General features: G+C 40.6%; 1 protein-coding gene across 12 annotated transcripts in view; it reads right to left on the bottom strand.

Annotated features, from left to right (window-relative positions):
- LOC124261795 (coiled-coil domain-containing protein CG32809-like) overlaps positions 1-20694 on the bottom strand; it is a 250153-nt gene that overhangs the window by 18687 nt on the left and 210772 nt on the right. For 6 of the 12 annotated variants that reach the window (XM_046696156.1, XM_046696159.1, XM_046696157.1 and 3 more), the window contains 5 exons: positions 7641-7842; positions 5935-6133; positions 3680-3845; positions 1664-2168; positions 793-1007 (listed from right to left, as the gene is read on the bottom strand). In XM_046696156.1, the coding sequence (XP_046552112.1) occupies positions 793-1007; positions 1664-2168; positions 3680-3845; positions 5935-6133; positions 7641-7842 (1287 nt within the window). Of the gene's footprint in view, positions 1-792; positions 1008-1663; positions 2169-3679; positions 3846-5934; positions 6134-7640; positions 7843-20694 lie in introns of those variants that run through there. The other 6 variants (XM_046696150.1, XM_046696151.1, XM_046696152.1 and 3 more) reach the window with 4 other exon arrangements.

The following is a 20694-nucleotide window of genomic DNA, read 5'->3' as shown; positions in this document are numbered from 1 at the left end:
CTCAACTCATGCCACTTCGCTCAATATGTTCCAGAACAAAGTGTTCAAGTTTAAGGTTTCAAATGACAATGACAACTTCTGATTTAAACAGCTAATTTCACATCCACTATTAATGCGGAATCTAATATTTATGTGAATAACTTTTCAAGAATGAGTTCATCCCACTTCACACAATATGTTCCAGTACAAAGTGTTCAAGTTTGAGGTTTCAAATGATTATAAATGATAGCCCATTACACACAGTTTACAGACTCATAGTCAAGCAGACCTTGTTTAGTCACTTTGATGCGAAGTGTCAGCCAGGGTAACAACAAGTACCAATTTTAAAGTCATTTGGTATGACAGGACCATGACCACTCACAATCCATGCTGTATGCTCCCTGGGGAGTTGAGATTGATAATACGATGTGCCGTTGAGATTGTCATCCAGTGATCGATCGAAATACCAGCGCCTTGAGCATGTACTAGTTACGTGGATATGCGCGCTATATAAATATCATATAATAATAAAATAATAATAATAATAATAATCCACTCCCCTGATGCTCTATCCACTCCCGTCTAACCCATTACAACAAGCTATGTGCAATACACTACCGGTTGTAAAGATCAAAGACTATTGGTCATGTACTATTTCTCTCAGTCATTCTCAGTTCTTAAAGCAACTTCTACTTAAAATAATTTTTATTCATGTAAAAACTCTTATTTTGTAGCCAAAACCATTCAAGAATTTGTAGTCTGATGTTAATAAGGCGACAGAAGCAGGGAAGAAGACGAAGCAGAGGAACAAACATTGGCTCGCTGTACTTGGTGTCTGAGTCGGACGGTTGGGGGGTGAGGCTTCCGTGCTCTCTGGGCCACAGTATCTCTCTCGGGGGTCACGCGGTAGCTCTGCGACCTCTGGTAGGGGGGCTCCTGATTAGGAACCTGCCCCTGACCTTGACCTCCAGACATTGGTGCGAAAGTGAGAGAGTGTCTGTTTTGGTTATTGTTTCTTGTTCCGTTTCCTGAAAGAAAAAGTTGTCCTGCAGCTGAAGAAGCATATCACTCACTCTATCCTCCTAAGGGAGTTGAGAATGAAAATTAATCATTAATCACTGTAATGTAATGATCCTGGGACCATGTGATTAAGAATGCCTTATTTAATTAGCATCAAACAAATGTACACATCAATTATCATAAATATTATCTCAATCCTGTATGACAGCATAATCAAATGTGACCATCGATCATTAAAACAATGTGTGGGTATTCTGTCCTATAATCCCCACTGGTGAGGAAAGCTTGACGTACCATTGCCCTGTTCTGTTATGAGATCCTCACAGACAGAAATATGAGAGATCCTGTACCCTGTCCTGGCATGGAATCTCCACCAGGAGACATGCATGGGGTACTGGGGACCTGTTCTGTCCTAGAACCTCCAGGAAGACAACTGTGAGATCCCTTACCCTTTTTGGCCCTGGAACCCCACTAGTAGACAAGCATGGGGTACTGGGGACCTATTCTGACTGAGAATCCACATAGGAAAAAAACAACAGATCCTTTACCCTATTCAGGGCTGGAACCTCAGGAGACAAGCAGGGTACTGTTGAATCATTCTGACCAGAATTTTGCCTGATATTTTGTACTTAGAACTTAGTGAGAAGGAAACATTTGCACTTACGTAGTTCCACTGGCGGGACGGTTGCTCTCTGAGGGGCGTGAACAGTGTGGGCACGGACACTGTGGGCGACGTAGGTCTGAGGGGGTTGGGGAGCCCCAGGCTGCTGGTGGTATCCGTACACTGGCTCGTAGTGGGAGGAGGTCCCCGGGGGTGAGAAGGGTCGGTGGGGCGGAGGGCCAGTCGGAGATGCCGCCTGACTCCGTAAGTCTCTCTGGTAGGCAGGCAACGTTTCGTAATTCCCGTTACTGCCGCCGTTCACAGATGGAGGGTATCCATTTCTCATCTGTTGATGTTCTGGAATAGTTCTAAGCATTACCCTCTCAGGCGTTGGCAATCTTTCTGGGGAGGCACGTGTTCTGGCTGGTCCTACTGATAATGACCTTGGCCGATCTACTTCTGGTGTATGTGACCTTGACCTTCTTTCAACTTCCCACATACGCTGGTCATCGATGATTTCTTGGTAGTGATTGGTTAACTGTGCTGGTAAACTACGTGTCTTTGCATACTGAAAAAATGTCACAAGAAAAGTGTGAGATTCTAAGACTTACATAAATGCTGCATCTTCTCATAAGGAAGTGCTCTTATAACAAAACACCAAACATATAAAGGATTTTGATGTATTTACTTAAGATAAATAAAATGATAAACAAATATACCCTCATTCATTGCAATGCACACAAACAGGTGACATCACAGCTATACGTGTGCTAGATTACCTACCCTAAGTGAACCTAGTGGTGCGGAAGTGAATTGGGAGATAAAAGTTACGTGTTCTCAGATTTGATGGCTGTTTTGAGCATTTGATCATTAGAAATATTAAAAGATGACATCATTAGCCAGAAGTTGCATATGGTAAAACATCTGAACATCTGACGGGTCATCTCAACATTCCCTATACTGATACCAACAGCCTGCAGCTTGTGCTATAAAACAATATGGAGGATGTCTAAACCCACACAGAACCCTTGGGATACTGCGGCAGTAATTGTATGTTACGGACATATTTCATTCTGCCATTGTAACAGATCTAAAACAAACTGAAAACTGACAGAAAACACCTATTTTATTTAAGCTGAGGGTTAACACATGTTATGTCATGCTACTTTCGTTGACTCAGAAACAATGTGCAGCTTTTTTGCTTCAAAGTGGGGTACAAGTGATTTATTAGCCTACTCAAAACTTGATTTCTCTCTCAGGTACAATAAATAGTATGTTATAAAGGTTGTGCTTAAATCTAATCTAACATCTAAATATTCTGATATAGAGGTACAATAAATGAGCTTTCAGTTTGGAGACAGATAAAGCCGTGACGTCATGTTACACATACTTCCAACAAAATCTGCCTATTGAAGAAAATGCAAAATACAACTTTAGTTTTTCTGATACATTTTGAACAAACTTGACATGTAATTTACAATTTCTTAGTTTCACCAAGCTAAATAACTCTTTAAAAATTAGAAATTTACAAGAAAAGTGTTCATATGCAGTACAAAAATCCAAAAGATTTCTGGGCTTCTGATTAAATTCAACAATCTTTTTCAACCAATCAGATTGCAGTGTTATTTTCCCTCATTTCAAAATATGGTATGACAAATCTAAAATATTTCACAGAATTTCTGCAGTTATGTTTCTACTGGAACAAGTTTTGACTTACCGCCATGTGCATATGATATCAAAGACTGACTGAGTTTAGTTTTACGCCACTTTTAGCAATATTCCAGCAATATCACGGCGGGGGACACCAGAAATGGGCTTAACACATTGTGCCCATGTGGGGAATCGAACCCGGGTCTTCGGAGTGACGAGACAACGCTTTAACCACTAGGCTACCCCACCGCCCCTATGATATCAAAGAAGTTGAAAGAAGTTTAATATAAAGTGTAGACAGTGACGTCCAATAAAACATGTATTCTGAGTCTCCTTACAATTAGAAATGTAATAGATGTAGAGCACAAATCGATGGTATTTGTGATTTTGGTTGCATTAGTCTGAAGAGAAAAGGAACATAGGTTCTACCTCTTCTCGAATCACTGCATCATGGTCGCGGGCTGGTTTGGGAGGAGCTTGCTGATTCTTGGACTGAACTGAACGACCACGTAGAGCAGGTGGGTACTCCTTCACTCTCTGTGGCTCGATACTCTCACACTCGTGGATCTTCAGCAACGATCGGTCCTTGATATCTCTGGGGAAATGGAGAACACAAGTTTAGATTTGTGACGAAATAGAGAGTATTCCTACATTAGATCTGATACAATGGTGACTGTTCCTACCTATGATCTGATACAATGGAGATTGTTCTTACCTGAGATCTGATACAATGGTGACTGTTCCTACCTTAGATCTGATACAATGGAGATTGTTCTTACCTGAGATCTGATACAATGGTGACTGTTCCTACCTATGATCTGATACAATGGAGATTGTTCTTACCTGAGATCTGATACAATGGTGACTGACCTATGATCTCCTACCTGAGATCTGATCTGATGACAATGATCTGAATGGAAATTGTTCTTACCTGAGATCTGATACAATGGTGACTGTTCCTACCTATGATCTGATACAATGCAGATTGTTCTTACCTGAGATCTGATACAATGGTGACTGTTCCTACCTGAGATCTGATACAATGGAGATTGTTCTTACCTGAGATCTGATACAATGGAGATTGTTCTTACCTGAGATCTGATACAATGGTAAATTTGTTCCTACGTGCAGGGTTGCATCCAGCTTTTCACAAAACTGGGCCAGTTGGCCCAATGATTACAGAAGGGCTATCATGTTTTACAATATTTTACAACTTAATGACCTCACTATTTGAACACTCCAGGAAAACACAGTCACATGATCATGCTCACTCACTGACTTTCACGAAAGCAATCGGAACGGTTGCCTTTGAACCTAGAAATCTCAGGACACAAGTCACAGTATATAATTGACACAGTAAGTAAGTACTAAAGTGTTGTACAGACTGTTATTTTTGTTGAAATTATACATCGCACTAGGTCAACAAAGTGCACCAACAAAACTATTTGGCAGACTGACTTTTCAATTTGTGAAAGTAAAGACACAGCTGCGTCTGTCCTGCTAATCCATGGCAGAGATACATCCCTGTGCTAGTGTTCCTACCATAGATCTGATACACTGGAGATTGTTCCTACCTAAGATCTGATACACTGGAGATTGTTCCTTCCTGAGGTCTGACACATTGGGGATTGTTCCTTCCTGAGATCTGATACATTGGAGATTGTTCCTATCTGAGATCTGACACATTGGGGATTGTTCCTTCCTGAGATCTGACACAAAGGAGATTATTCCTACCTGAGATCTGACTTCCTACCTGAGATCTGACACATTGGGGATTGTTCCTCCCTGAGATCTGACACATTGGGGATTGTTCCTACCTGAGATCTGACACATTGGGGATTGTTCCTACCTGAGATCTGACTTCCTACCTGAGATCTAACACATTGGGGATTGTTCCTACCTGAGATCTGACTTCCTATCTGAGATCTGATACAATGGAGATTGTTCCTACCTAAGATCTGACACAAAGGAGATTGATCAGGAGATTGTTCCTACCTGAGATCTGATACAATGGAGATTGTTCCTACCTGATCTGATACAATGGAGATTGTTGCTACCTGAGATCTGACACAAAGGAGATTGTTCCTACCTGAGATCTGATACAATGGAGATTGTTCCTACCTGTGATCTGACACAAAGGAGATTATTCCTATCTGAGATCTGATACAATGGAGATTGTTGCTACCTGAGATCTGACACAAAGGAGATTATTCCTATCTGAGATCTGATACAATGGAGATTGTTCCTACCTGAGATCTGATACAAAGGAGATTATTCCTATCTGAGATCTGATACAATGGAGATTGTTGCTACCTGTGATCTGACACAAAGGAGATTATTCCTATCTGAGATCTGATACAATGGAGATTGTTGCTACCTGAGATCTGACACAAAGGACTGACTGACTGAGATTGGTTTTACGCCGCTTTTAGCAATATTCCAGCAACATCACTGGGGGGGTACAACAGAAATGGCTTCACACATTGTGCCCATGTGGGGATTCAAACCCGTGTCTTCGGTGTGACGAGCCAACGCTTTAACCATTAGGCTACCCCACCACCCCCTGACACAAAGGAGATTATTCCTATCTGAGATCTGATACAATGGAGATTGTTCCTACCTGTGATCTGACACAAAGGAAATTATTCCTATCTGAGATCTCATACAATGGAGATTGTTCCTACCTGAGATCTTCCAACTGGAAGTATATATTGGACTTGGGTTCTAATACATAAATCTTTCTCTTCGGTGAGTCGAGAAATTCCATAGACAGCTTCTCTGGGAATGACCGGACAAACAGAGCTCGGACAGTGTCCAGACTGGTGATCTCGTTGGGCAGCAAGGCTTTCTTGGTCTCATCTCGGAATATAAGGAACACTAAACCTGACAAATCAAAAAGACAATTCATAAAACTTCTGAGTCATTTATACTACAATATATATAACACTATGTCCACGTAAGCCATAAAAGGTGTTATGTATTCAAATAAAACACTATCAAACATTAGGTGAGGTAAATTTGGGTTTAACAACGTGCTTGAGAATATTTTGCTCATATGATGACGTGCTTGCGTGTGTATGTGTATGTGCGGCTGCTTGTACTAGCCCAGACTTAAGCTGGTTTTATAGTGCTAGTCCACTGAGATACCATGCCGCAGTGAAGCGTGAATACCCCACTCAGACACATTATACTGACTCCAAGCCGACCAGTCCTTGCTGTACCCATTAATGCGGAGCGCCAAACATTCAAACATTGTACCCATGCGGGGAATCGAACCCGGGCCTTTGGCGTGACGAGACAACGCTTCAACCACTAGGCAATTCTAACATTCGAAGGGGCAAGTCTAGATAATCGGACAGTAAGGACCCCAGTCTGTTATTTATTATTTTGTTTAGAAATTATCATTTAAACTAATAGTGTTTGCCTTAGAGACTTGTGCAAGTCTATATATGCATGTAAAACATGAAATATACAACAGCATATACACGTCAAATATGAAATATACAACAGCACAAAAATGTCAAATATGACATACACAATAGCCTATGCCTGTAAAACTTGAAATATACATCATTATTCACATATGGAAAGAGTTCCATAGGAAAAACATCAGGAATGAAAACAGTTTGCCAAAATAGTCTCTCCTCTTCAAATAAGCCAGTTTGCATGTTCAGGAAACTGCTCTTGATCAGACCATCAACAAATTAAGTTTAATTGCATCTTGAGAAGCCAATCCTTACACTGCTGTGATTGCAGGAACAGACTGACAGTTTCTTCAATCACAGATAGCATGTAGACCCTACGATCAATATACCTATAAAGAATGGGAGCAGTTATTGAACAGAGACTATATAGGAGTTTTTGTGCCTCCTCTGCTGGCTGGCAGATTGCATGTCTCTGAAGGTCGAGTCATAAAGTGTAATGGTACTACATTCCATAAAACTACTTCCAGTATCATGCAGACTGTATGTGACTCTAAAGGTAGAGTCATGAAGTGTAGTAATACTACTTTCCTTAAAACCACTTCCAGTATCATGCAGACTGTATCGGACTCTAAAGGTAGAGTCATGAAGTGTAGTAATACTACTTTCCTTAAAACCACTTCCAGTATCATGCAGACTGTATGTGACTCTAAAGGTAGAGTCATGAAGTGTAGTAATACTACTTTCCTTAAAACTACTTCCAGTATCATGCAGACTGTATGTGACTCTAAAGGTAGAGTAATACTACTTTCCTTAAAAACCACTTATGACGAAGTGTAGTGATACTACTTTCCTTAAAACTATTTCAACTATCATGCAGACTGTATGTGACACACTATTGTTAGGCTGGACTTACCTAAAGATTTGTCTAAGGTATTGAACAAGCTTCACACTATCAGAAAGCTCACCTAAAGGTCTGTCGAATGTACTGGACGAGCTTCGCACTATCGGTAGGCTGGATCTTGTGAAGCCTCCCCGCTGAAAGCTGCTGGGGGGCAGATCAACGTCGGACATTGTGCCCGAGTCATATTCCATAGACCGGTTGTGATCCGGGTTGTAGGTTACGATTGTTGTGCGCCTCCTCTGGTGATCTCGTTGTCGTGGCTGCTGCTGCAAGTAGAAGCAAATATATCAACAGTTGAAAGAAGAAAACTGTCAGTACAGCTAACATACAGTCAAGTTCTGTACTCTGTTACTACAGCTGACATTAAAAAAGTCAAGCTCTCTAAACCCCTGCTACAGCTGACATACAGTCAAGCTCTGTACTCTGTTACTACAGCTGACATACAGACAAGCTCACTATAGTTCTGCTACTACAGCTGACATACAGTCCAGCTCATTATACCCCTACTACAGCTGACATACAGTCAAGCTCTCTAAACCCCTGATACAGCTGATATACAGTCAAGCTCTGTACTCTGTTACTACAGCTGACATACAGTCAAGCTCTCTAAACCCCTGATACAGCTGATCAGTCAAGCTCTCTAAACCCCTGCTACAGCTGGCATACAGTCAAGCTCTCTAAACCCCTGCTACAGCTGACATACAGTCAAGCTCTCTAAACCCCTGATACAGCTGATATACAGTCAAGCTCACTATAGTTCTGCTACTACAGCTGACATACAGTCCAGCTCATTATACCCCTACTACAGCTGACATACAGTCAAGCTCTCTAAGCCCCTGCTACAGCTGACATACAGTCAAGCTCTGTACTCTGTTACTACAGCTGACATACAGTCAAGCTCTCTAAACCCCTGCTACAGCTGACATACAGTCAAGCTCTGTACTCTGTTACTACAGCTGACATACAGACAAGCTCACTATAGTTCTGCTACTACAGCTGACATACAGTGCAGCTCATTATACCCCTACTACAGCTGACATACAGTCAAGCTCTCTAAACCCCTGATACAGCTGATCAGTCAAGCTTTCTAAACCCCTGATACAGCTGATCAGTCAAGCTCTCTAAACCCCTGCTACAGCTGGCATACAGTCAAGCTCTCTAAACCCCTTATACAGCTGACATACAGTCAAGCTCTCTAAACCCCTGATACAGCTGATATACAGTCAAGCTCACTATAGTTCTGCTACTACAGCTGACATACAGTCCAGCTCATTATACCCCTACTACAGCTGACATACAGTCAAGCTCTCTAAACCCCTGATACAGCTGATCAGTCAAGCTCTCTAAACCCCTGATACAGCTGATCAGTCAAGCTCTCTAAACCCCTGATACAGCTGACATACAGTCAAGCTCTCTAAACCCCTGATACAGCTGACATACAGTCAAGCTCTCTAAACCCCTGATACAGCTGATATACAGTCAAGCTCCATACACTGCTACTACAGCTGACATATAGTAAAGGTCTCTACACTGCTACTACAGCTGACATACAGTCAAACCCACATCACTACTACAGCTGACATGTAGTCAGCTCTCTACAATCCTACTACAGCTGACATACAGTCAATCTCCCTGCACCCCTACTACAGCTGACATACAGTCAAACTCTACACCCCTACTACAGCTGATGTACAGTCAGGCTCTCTACACTGTTACTACAGCTGCTATACAGTCAAGCTCCCTACACTGTTACTACAGCTGCCATACAGTCAAGCTCTCTACACCCCTACTACAGCTGCCATACAGTCAAACCCCCTACACTGTTACTACAGCTGATATACAGTCAAGCTCTCTACACCCCTACTACAGCTGCCATACAGTCAAACCCCCTACACTGTTACTACAGCTGCCATACAGTCAAGCTCTCTACACCCCTACTACAGCTGACATACAGTCAAACCCCCTACACTGTTACTACAGCTGACATACAGTCAAGCTCCCTACACACCTAATACAGCTGACATACAGTCCAGCTCATTATACCCCTGCTACAGCTGATATACAGTCCAGGGCCTCCTTTCATAAAGCACTAAGATGATCGTAAGTCACTAAGGTAACCTTAGTGCAATGTTAAAGAATGGCAGTTAAGGTTACCCTTAGTAAAGGTTGCTTCATGAAAGGAGCCCCAGCTCTCTATACCTCTACTACAGCTGACATACAGTCAAGCTCCCTACACTGCTCCTACACAATGTAGGTCACATGGCTCTGTGGGAAGTACAGCCTCATAAGTAATTTACAGACCCACCTCTCACAGGAGCCATTACACCGTTCCAATTATTGACAAATGGTTATCATCTACATGCTTATCAATTATTAAATCCCAGAAAAGCCAATATAAAACAAAAACAAGCACTATGAAAAAAGCAGTCGAGGTACACCTTTCAACAGCATCAATCAAGATATAATGCTATTTTGGTAAATGGTAAATGTTGGAATGGAGCCAGAAAATGCTCAAGAATAGAAGACTGGTATTCCAACCAGAGCAACAATCTACATTATGTTTTTGGAAAACACCAGACTCATGAAATATGATTATGACAACTATTTCCCCATGAAAGATAATCCACATCTCGATTACCGCCGCTAATAGACTGCACTTGCCCTGAAGTGTGAGTTGTGCAAGATAAAGTACCTGTGATGCCCTTAATGGATACACTAAAGACATCAAAACAAGATGTCTGCTCATGAAGAAGAAAGAGCTGATTTTTTTTCTGAGATATTTGCAACATCCAGATAGACTTAAAATAGCAATATCCAAATAATTCAATTATTCTTGCTTCACTTACCAACTACAGTGCCAAATCGAAAGTTTAAATAAGAGATGATTTCTAAGTATAAATTAACAATTGCGGACAGAAATGTCAAAATAACATACATTTGAAACCATATGAAATGAATAAGTCAGTGGAAGAAAGGAGAGAGAACAAAAGAAGAAAAACATATTTGAAAACGTGAAAAAATATTCAATGAGTGAGTGAGTGAGTGAGTGAGTGAGTGAGTGAGTGAGTGAATATGGCCTTACATCGCTTTTAGCAATATTCCAGCAATATCACTACGGGGGACACCAGAAATGGGCTTCACACAGTGTACACAAGTGGTGAATTGAACCCGGGTCCTCGGCGTGATGAGCAAACACTTTAACTACTAGGCTACCCCACCGCCCCCAATATTCAATGAAACAAAGAAAAGGAAGGAATAAAGAAACAAACATACTTGAAAATGTGACAAGAAAGAAAGAAAGAAATTTACTCTATCGTTTCCTAATCTGAGTGTCATTTTAGAAGCTGGAAAGCACAAGACTGACAAATTTATGGATAACATAAGAACAGGAAGTTGTTATCTGTAAATTTGTCAGTACAGTGTTTACTAATGTTGGATGAATGATAAATCAGCTGAACTAATCTGGTAGATATTCAAAACACTGACTTATCATCATTATGTCAGCTCATGTAACTTCAAGTGCATATCCTGAACAGCACATGATCCATGTGTGATATACACGTTATCACATCGTCATGTGATACGACACTGGGATTGGTCAGTCAAAGAGACACTTGTCTTTCTACATAAACAGGACCATCCTTGCCCAGCCTAAGGAAAAACAACATTTTGACTGAGTGAATGAGTAAATGCCCATTTGAATGCTATTCCAGTTACAGTGTTTTAACTAGATATCGATAGACGTCAGAAGAAAGCCTGAGGTGATGCAGATCTTGCATATTATTGCTTTATCACAGGCGGATCCAGAGGGGGGGTGCAGGGGGGTGCACCTCCCCCGACCTCACCCCTGTCCTGAAAGTTTGTTAGATGACCATTGAAACTGTCGTGAGAGAATGGGTGAAAATGAAGTGTGCAACCCCCTTTATCAAAAAGCTGTAAGGCGGAGGTCTGTAAATAATCGTGTTTGGACCAGACAATCCAGTGATTGACATCATAAGCATCGATCTGGGATGGGACAATGCCATGTGTCAACCAAGTCAGCAAGCCTGACCACCCAATCCCATCAGTCGCCTTTTACAACAAGCATGGGTTACTGAAGATCAGTTCTAACACAGATCTTCATGGGTGTACTGCCTGCTCTCTTTAAAGACCAGCATGCTAAGATGCTGAAAAAAACCAAAAAACGGGAAATTTACTCAGGTCAATCTAGGATTCGAACCCACAATCGTAATTTTGGGCAGGAGTAAGGGAGGCAACCCACCACAGCAAATACCCTTTCACACATTTCCTTGAAGAACACCAAGACATGAACAGGAATGTTATAAAATAAAAAATTCAATTTGAAAGCAATCATGGTGCATCAGTTACAGACACGACAGAAGCCATTTCATATTGTGAGGAAATAAAACCAGTAATATGTTCCACCTGCCATTAGGCGAGTCCAGCATCATCATGGCGAGCTTCACACATTGCACCCATGTGGGGAATCAAACTCAGATCTTTGGCGTGACGAGCAAATGGGTGAACCACTAGGCCACCCTGCCACCCCTGTACATTTAGAAGTTATGTCCACATATTTGTTTGTTGCCAAACACCGCATCAACAGTACATTCAATTTATGTCATGCCTGCCTGTAAATAAAGTAGTCTTGAAAAGACGAACCAGTGGTTGATATCATGAGCATGCCCCATGACAACCAATCAAAAGCCTAATAATCCAACCCATTTAATTCTCTCAGAAGCTGGGGACCTGTTTTAACCCAGGAGCCTAGTGGTGGATTTTTAGAGTAATAATTCTTCACCATTTCTTGTAAATACTAGATTTTTGTAGATAATTTTGTAGATAATTATTTTGAAGGAAAATCAAAACTAAAATATCCTGGCTATTTCCTGTCGAAACATGTCCTCAGTCCAATTCCTTGTTAATGTGAGAGTTCTACTTATTTCGCATCGTGTTTTACAGTACACAATATGGACATTGATAACTATGTTGGGAGATAATGGCCATGACTCACAGCAATAGAGATAGGATATCTCCTTACTTCAGGGAAAACACAGGCTGAGTTAATCTAGAGCCAGTCAAGTAGACCTATCACCACAGAAAACCACTACAAGATGGTTTCATAAATGTGCATTAAAATTTGATGGTTGTGATAGAAAATCCTTCTATTGATTTTACACTCACGATCCGACTCAAAAACATTAAATATGTATATATATTTACAGTCTCAAATTAATATCTATGTCAAAGCATGCTGCCATGACCTGAATGATAAGATAAAAGATTTAGGTGTCCATAGATTGGGATCCTAGATCTTAAAACAGCCAGCATTCCATTCCCTTTTAAGATTTAACATTAGAGAAATTATTGCCAACTCTTTGTAGACAAGACTACTCGAGCATGAAACATGTGACTGTATGTCATCATGACATTACATTATCATTAATGTCATGCTGTATAATCTACCTTAAGTAAACAGAAACACATGTCAATTTCAAGGTACTGAAATAGACATGTACATAAAGTATCAGTGTTGTTAATTTCATAGCTGCTACTGACAACATTAAGCATTACTAACCGATATCACAATCCAGTTATAACACCCTATGAAATAAACAGCTTATCCAACACCTATGTCATCATGCTACAACATTGGTTACAACAGTGTGTCGATCTGGTTGTACTAAAGACACATGTAGTGGTCACTCATCAGGTCACTCACCCCAGCCATGGTGAACACAACAGGTGTGATGGGCAGTTGAGCCAGGTGGGTAATTTGGTGTCCACAGATTACATGATTGTCTTCTCCGATGGATAGACAGGTACAGGACAATCACCAGGTAAACTGACTACAAGCTGGAGGTCAACAGGTGCACAGTAGAGCGCAGGTAGGGCACAGTTTGATCACAACTTGAGAAGACATGCTGTGCAATATGACACAGTTCAAGTTGAGATTTATTTCAAGGGACTTAACCTCCGGCAAATTGGCAGTACTAGGTAGTTTAATAAAGTCATTTGAACATTACTTTACTTATCTTTTATACATTTTATTACGTACATCATGTGTTATTAATCTGGCAGCAATGATGACCTGAATAGCTAAGATTTAAGTTTTATAAATAATCAATCACTGCGTTTAGATCCGGACTGTACTTTGACAGATATGACAGATGACGTCGATAGTGAGTGAGCGAGTGAGTGAGTTTAGTTTTATGCCGCTTTTAGCAACATTCCAGCAAATTCATGGCGTGGGACACCAGAAATGGGCTTCACACATTGTACCCATGTGAGGAATCAAACTGGGTCTTCGGCGTGACAAGCGAACACTTTAACCCCTAGGCTACCCACTGCCCCCTGATAACAAAGTACATAAGATGATTTTACAAAGGACTGAAATTGATTTATGAACTGACCTTCAATAATTTTTGTGGCAGATTTACGCAGGCATGTAGCTGTTCACATATATTTATAAATCCATAAACAAAAAGATATACTGACCAGACCAGACCAACTAGTGGTTGATATGATGAACAATCATACACAGAGGTGGCAATCTGCCATTATAACCATCTGATCCACATCAGTCAAAACACATAATTATTTGGTGGCCTATTGTCCAGTGGAATCCAAACAGATCAAAATATATTTTCAATTAGTAAGTATCTCACAATATTTCTTGGATTTGCATGATCCTGCATTACAACAAGCCCAAATTCCATTTTATTGACAACATCAAATTCAGGCTCCCCATGAGAAGGCAACCTAACAATAGAACATGTACACACTTTGTAAAGAAATAGCCAGAGAAATTACAAACAAGACAATGCCCACACAGTCTGCATCGTAATGATTAACAAGCCAGATTTCCAAAAGAAACCACAACAACTGAGTACAATCGCACTCAATTTGAAGAGGTCGGAATGCTTTCCTGTGTCAGGTTTCACTGATAATTTGTCAGGTTTTACTCATTTGTGGCAATTTCTATACAATATATATATATATATATATACATATTCCACACTTAGGAGGCTAGCTCTGAGGTCATGATTGGCCTGCAACTACAAAGATTAAACTATATTATTTACCTAAATATGTCTACCTATAACAGACAATCTTCACATTGCATCAGCTGCCCAGAATGACTGTGACACTATGTGACACAATGTGTTTTGTGTTGAAGGCAGCACAACAGGGGAGAAGCCTGAATCAGCCCATTGTTAACACAACACCCCAGGTGACAATGCACCATTGTTCCCTGACTACAGCTTCATGCATGTCTGTTTCGCAATGTACGACCACATCAGATGAAAAACTTTCTAATGCATCAAGGGCTGTCAAGCTTTGCAGACTGTTCTAACCACTTTAGAAGATGGTGTAACAAGAACGTTTTTGGACACTGAAAAAAAAGGTTTCTTTAAAAAGTTCAATCAGGTGGTGAAAAAAGCATTTAAAGAAAAATATATTTTCAAAGTGATCTCAAATGTACTTTACTTTGGATGGAATGAAATATGAAAAGATTTTCACAGATGACAAATGGAAGGGTTACCTCCCTTTTCTGACATACTTTGAATATTTTTTTTAACACTGGAGTTGTTTTAAACACTGCAGGAAAGACAGGTAAAAAAATCTTCAGATTTGTTTGTAATTGTGGGCTGGTGGATACAAAAACAAGTTTTTACCTTAAACTGCCTTAAAGGCTCACATACAACCAGTGTTTTATCACATTTCTTCTTTGAAAAATACACTGGTTTGTCCTTAACCACATATACTGAACAAAAATAGTTAGGGATATACGTAAATTTTGAAATTATGAATAATGATCTATCTATTTATTCATTGACACATTGATAAAATATCAATAATAAAAATACCAATATCCCTAACTTATTTTGTCCAGTATATATAGTGAAAACAGAAATACTCGATTTCCACAACAAATTAATTTTTGTGAATTCTAATGTGCTTCTATGGAGTATATTAGCTACAAACAGTCTGACAGCCAAGGCTAAAAAGAAACCAATTTAAACTCATCTTTATGAGACACAAGGCTTTGAACCTGTCAATTTGCAGACTCAGCAAATTTGCTTCAAGCAGCTGTAAGGCTGTTACATCATGGACATTCAAAACTGAAGCACTGCCAATCCCTCCACATGTAAATATTCAGTGATAATCGTCTACTACCTTATTCCGCAGTGTTTTTAATACACCCCACCTAGGTCATGTTGTGTCTTGCATTATATACCTGAACAGGTAAGAGTGTCTGTGTGTGAATAAGGCTGGTGTCAACGAGTGTACTCAAAAACCTGTTGTTGTGTATTTCATTTCTCAATTTTCATTTCAAGGAGCTTCAGGCTCCAAGGGGATGAATTTCTTATCACTTACAAAAATCCACAAATCAAAATGTAATTTTGAACAAATGAAGTTTGCTGCAAGCTCAAGTAACGTTTTTGCTGTCAGAAAACTGTTATGACGTCAATCGATGGAGTAATATACAATTACTCTATTTTCTTGGAGATGATGTATCAGTTTCTTGACACTAATTATAAGGTAGGCCTAGACTGGAAACAGTCTCTTCAATGAAAACCAGTGTTTACATACAATACATACATCGATCAATATAGAGATGTAATTAACAACGATTCCCCTATCTTCTCTGTTGTACTCATTATTCAAATGATATACTTCACATAAGAGGTGGCGCGTGGCCCTGTCACAAATCGGTGACGTTAAGCAGCATCGAGCTCGGAGAGTCCTTGGATGGGTGACAGTGTTTAGCAGCTTGACTCCTGAGAGTTTCAGGACTTGAGTCCTGCCCCACAACAGAGCACATGTGACACATGTGGTCTCACCTTAGGCAAGTGAGTTTGTTCAAAATTGTCTCTGTTCACCCAGCAGGAAAATGGGTACCGGTGGAAAAAGTCATATGACTATAACCTTCTAGCGCCTAACAGGCAGCTTGGGTTATCTGGGGTAATAATGTGCTGCGTCTTGATTGTTAGCGCTATGAGCATAACTAGTGTGGAGTTTTGCGCTATATAAATGGACACATTATTATTATGATAAATTTGCCTGCTGGAGTGAGTGAGTTCGGTTTTGCACTGCTTTTATAGATCTTCCAGCAATATCACGGTGGGGAACACCAGAATTGGGCTTCACACATTGTACCCATGTGGGGAATTGAACCCGGGTCTTCAGCATGACGAGCAAACCCCATGCAAACAAAAACTGCACCCATCATGCAATACCACTTGATTCTCCGTGTCCAAAGCACATTAACAGGATTACATTTACCAACATAGAAATCTGTCAAGCGTACATCTCTCTCAGAATGTGGGGACAATCATGCTCTCCTGCTTTGGAAACACGATATTACTTTCTGAAGATCTGACTCATATACCAACCCAGAGAAACATTTTCAGTTTAAAGAAATGCATTTGTAACCTAGTAAGTTAAAGATGGTAATTACGACAGGCAGGGGAGGTTTTTGATTCTCATTTGTTCACACCATGACTTGGGTTCTATTGTACATGGAAATCTAACACATTTGACACTCATAAATGGCTTCTTTAAAACAGTCATGTCACCAAACAGTCATGTCATCAAACAGTCATGTCACCAAACAGTCATGTCACCAAACAGTCATGTCACCAAACAGTCATGATTGACACAAACAGTCATGTCACCATACTTTAACAGACTGAGTTAGCTTAAGGGATCGTAAATCCCATACTTAACATAGAGTGACAGTCATAGCTAAGGTGATCGTGGACTCCTTTTAACATAGACTTACAGTCATAAGGTGACCGTAACTCCCATACTTTAACATGGACTTACGACAGTCGTAGCGCTATGATCGCTTTGTAAAACGAGCCCCAGGGGGTTGTAGACTAACATGTAGTCTCTGAAATGAACATATTTTACAGAAAAATGTTCATAAAAAATAATCATAAATATATGAAAAGGAGCTCAGACATTTTCTTCATTTTCAAACCCAGAAACTGTGGAAATCTAGACTTGCCACATATTCTAGACTTGCATGGACTTTCTTGGATATATTTGTTGCAGGGTCTGTATGAGTTGCTGAGGCAAGAGTGAGTGAGTGAGTGAGTGGGGGACACCAGAAATGGGCTTCACACATTGTACCCATGTGCGGAATCGAACCCACGTCTTCGGCATGACGTACCACTAGGCTACCCACAGCCCTCACCCCCTAAATTTAGAATTTGAACCCACTGTCACAGGGTTCTGCCACAGCCAAGGGAAACAAATCTGCACAGTAAAAGGGCCCCAGAAAGCCTACACCTCAAGTCGCATTGTATGTATTGAGAGTCTGGTCTTTAGAAAAGGGGGAGTTGTTCAGGTACGCCATGAAGAGGTACATTTCTGCTGTCTTTGTCTGAGCAACAGGTTATAGAGAGCTTGTCATAATGTCCCGTCAGCTGTGAGTCACACCTGTGGAATGTCCCCATGATATATTTCTTATACCTCAAGTAAACCTGAACATAAATTGAAGAAAATTATATTCTTGAAATAGTTTGTGACATTTTTAAAAGATCCTTGCTGAATGTTCTTCCCTTGGTGGAAATATTTTCAATCTCAAAAAGGTTTTGTTCCCATTGCAGTCTGCAGCAATAAGTAGGGTTTTAAATGATAGTGGTTAGGCTAGAGTGAGTGACTGACTGACTGAGTTTAGTTTTACGCCGCTTTTAGCAATATTCCAGCAATATCACGGCGGGGGACACCAGAAATGGGCTTAACACATTGTGCCCATGTGGGGAATCGAACCCGGGTCTTCGGCGTCACGAGCCAACGCTTTAACCACTAGGCTACCCCACCGCCCCCTAGAGTGACTGAATATGGATTTACCTCGCTTTAGCAATCTTCCAGCAATATCATGGCTGGGGACACCAGAAATGGGCTTCACACATTGCACTCATGTAGGGAGTCAAACCCAGGTCTTCACATGAGGAGCGAATACTTTAACCACTAGGCTACCCAACTGCCCTGTTTAGGCTATAGGAACCAGTGGTTGATAGAATGATCATGTCATCTGGGTACTGTGACACACAATCTGACCATCCATTGTCCGTAGTCAGTTATCACAGGCTACAGGGGACAGTCTCACCCAGAAGCCCCACACAAGTTTCCAGTATATGAGAGGGAGAGTTCTTTGATGGCATTCAGCATTGTTACAGTATGTAACTGAGTCTAAATTAAACTGAGTGAGTGAGTGAGTTTAGTTCTAAGTCACTGTCAGCAATATTCTAGCAACATCACAGTTGGGATACCAGAAATGGGATTCACACATTGTACCTATGTGGGGACTTGAACCCAGGTCTTCAGCATGACAAGCAAACACTTTTACCACTAGGCTACCCCACCCTTAATTTAAACAGAATGGAAGACACTACATGATACGCTAAGGAAGAAGCAAGACACTAGATCACTGAACAGAAGACACTAGAGAAGACACTAGACCACTGAACAGAAGACACTAGAGAAGACACTAGACCACTGAACAGAAGACACTAGAGAAGACACTAAAGAAAATACATTCAGTTCATGCACAATAGGTATAATATAAGTTGTTGAGTGAGTGAGTAATATCTTGACATCTAAACTCAATGAGGGAGAAAAACCTAACATCATGCCAACAAACCCAAACTCAGGACAAATCATTATTTCCACTCAAGCATCTCGCTACAAGCTTCAACTTGTAACAGTGAAATACACCAGAACTCATGTTGAAGTGACAACAGCATTTTGTAAATGATATCTACAAGTCCTATAACTGACTGATATTCTGATACCTGAGGGATGAAATAATATGCTTCCAGTCTGCAAAATACCTGAAAAAAAATCTAACTGAATCAAATAAAGCATCTCTGTCACCTTGTGCATCCTCTGGGTACGTCTGTGTTGTGGAATCTGTGGAACCGCTTTAATCAATATAGTCCTTGGAACTAGACACGACACGAATTAACTGACCCCAGTTTCCAAACAGAAGACACAAAACATCAGATTTATCCATGTCTGCATGGAAACAACTCTTTCATCATTGCCAGAAATGTCTTTATCGCTGAGTCACACCCAAAATTAAATGAGCTCTTGAACATTTTAAAACACTTTTGACGTAAGTGTGAATGGGGAGGTAGACCTCTGTTATGCCTTGGCAGCAACAGGTAGTTAGTTGTCCTCAAGAATACGGTTTGACTTCCATGAATACTTGTTTCTGCATCTCCTGTGTTTGTAAATTCCATTCAATAAATCAACTTCCATTCACAACAACTTGAGATTATTCCGTAAAGACTTCCACGTGTGTTGGAATCCTGAAGCTATTCACACATCATTTTCATTTTCCTTTCAAAAGAAACCTGTAGTTGAAATCGTCCTGGCTTGTTCGACACCTAAATGTGCAAATGTGCAGCCTGTCAGCTTGACTTCACGTCTGCGGGGACCGCAACAGCGTCAAACATGCATCTGCATCTTACAGCACTGCAAACGTGCATGTCTTGTCGCTGTGGTCATGTGACAGGCTTCACCTTGTATCCGCCAGCCACTGGGATCGATGATGACCTAGGTGGGTTGAAGGTGATTGTGGGTCGCGGTGCCCACTGAGGCGTTGTGTTGATGTTGTGTCGACAACCCACTGAGGTGTTGTCATTGTGTCGTAATGCCCCATAGCACAATGCGGATCTTGTACGCCTACCTCAAGGGAGATAACAGCACGAGCTCTGTCAGTACGACAAGGCTATGGGTCAGTGGTTGGATACCTCCCTGATCCTATCATTAACCACACAGGAAATTGCCCATTAAGATAATGTCTTTTTTTGTCCCCTGTAATTCCAACATCAAGAAATCCTCTGGACCTACTGAGCCAAGTGGCAAATCATTACGATAGGTTTCAATGATAAATTCTTATCAGATTGCAAATATTGTTCAAGAAATAAGTTTAAAGCACACAAAAAAAATGATTTTGATAAAAAACATAATGCTTTCAAGAGTTTGCAAGCAATTCTAGGATGATTTGTATTGTATGTAAAAATGGATCTAAATAATTCAAACTTTATTAAAACTGACTTTATCACTGGAACATTTGGTAAGTACGTTTAAGTTGA

This window comes from Haliotis rubra, unplaced genomic scaffold (assembly GCF_003918875.1).
Source record: "Haliotis rubra isolate DU_JTF1 unplaced genomic scaffold, ASM391887v1 Scf81, whole genome shotgun sequence".
NCBI classification, from domain to species: domain Eukaryota; kingdom Metazoa; phylum Mollusca; class Gastropoda; order Lepetellida; family Haliotidae; genus Haliotis; species Haliotis rubra.
Note: the sequence above shows the minus strand (reverse complement) of the source record. Positions and strands in the feature narration are given on the sequence as shown.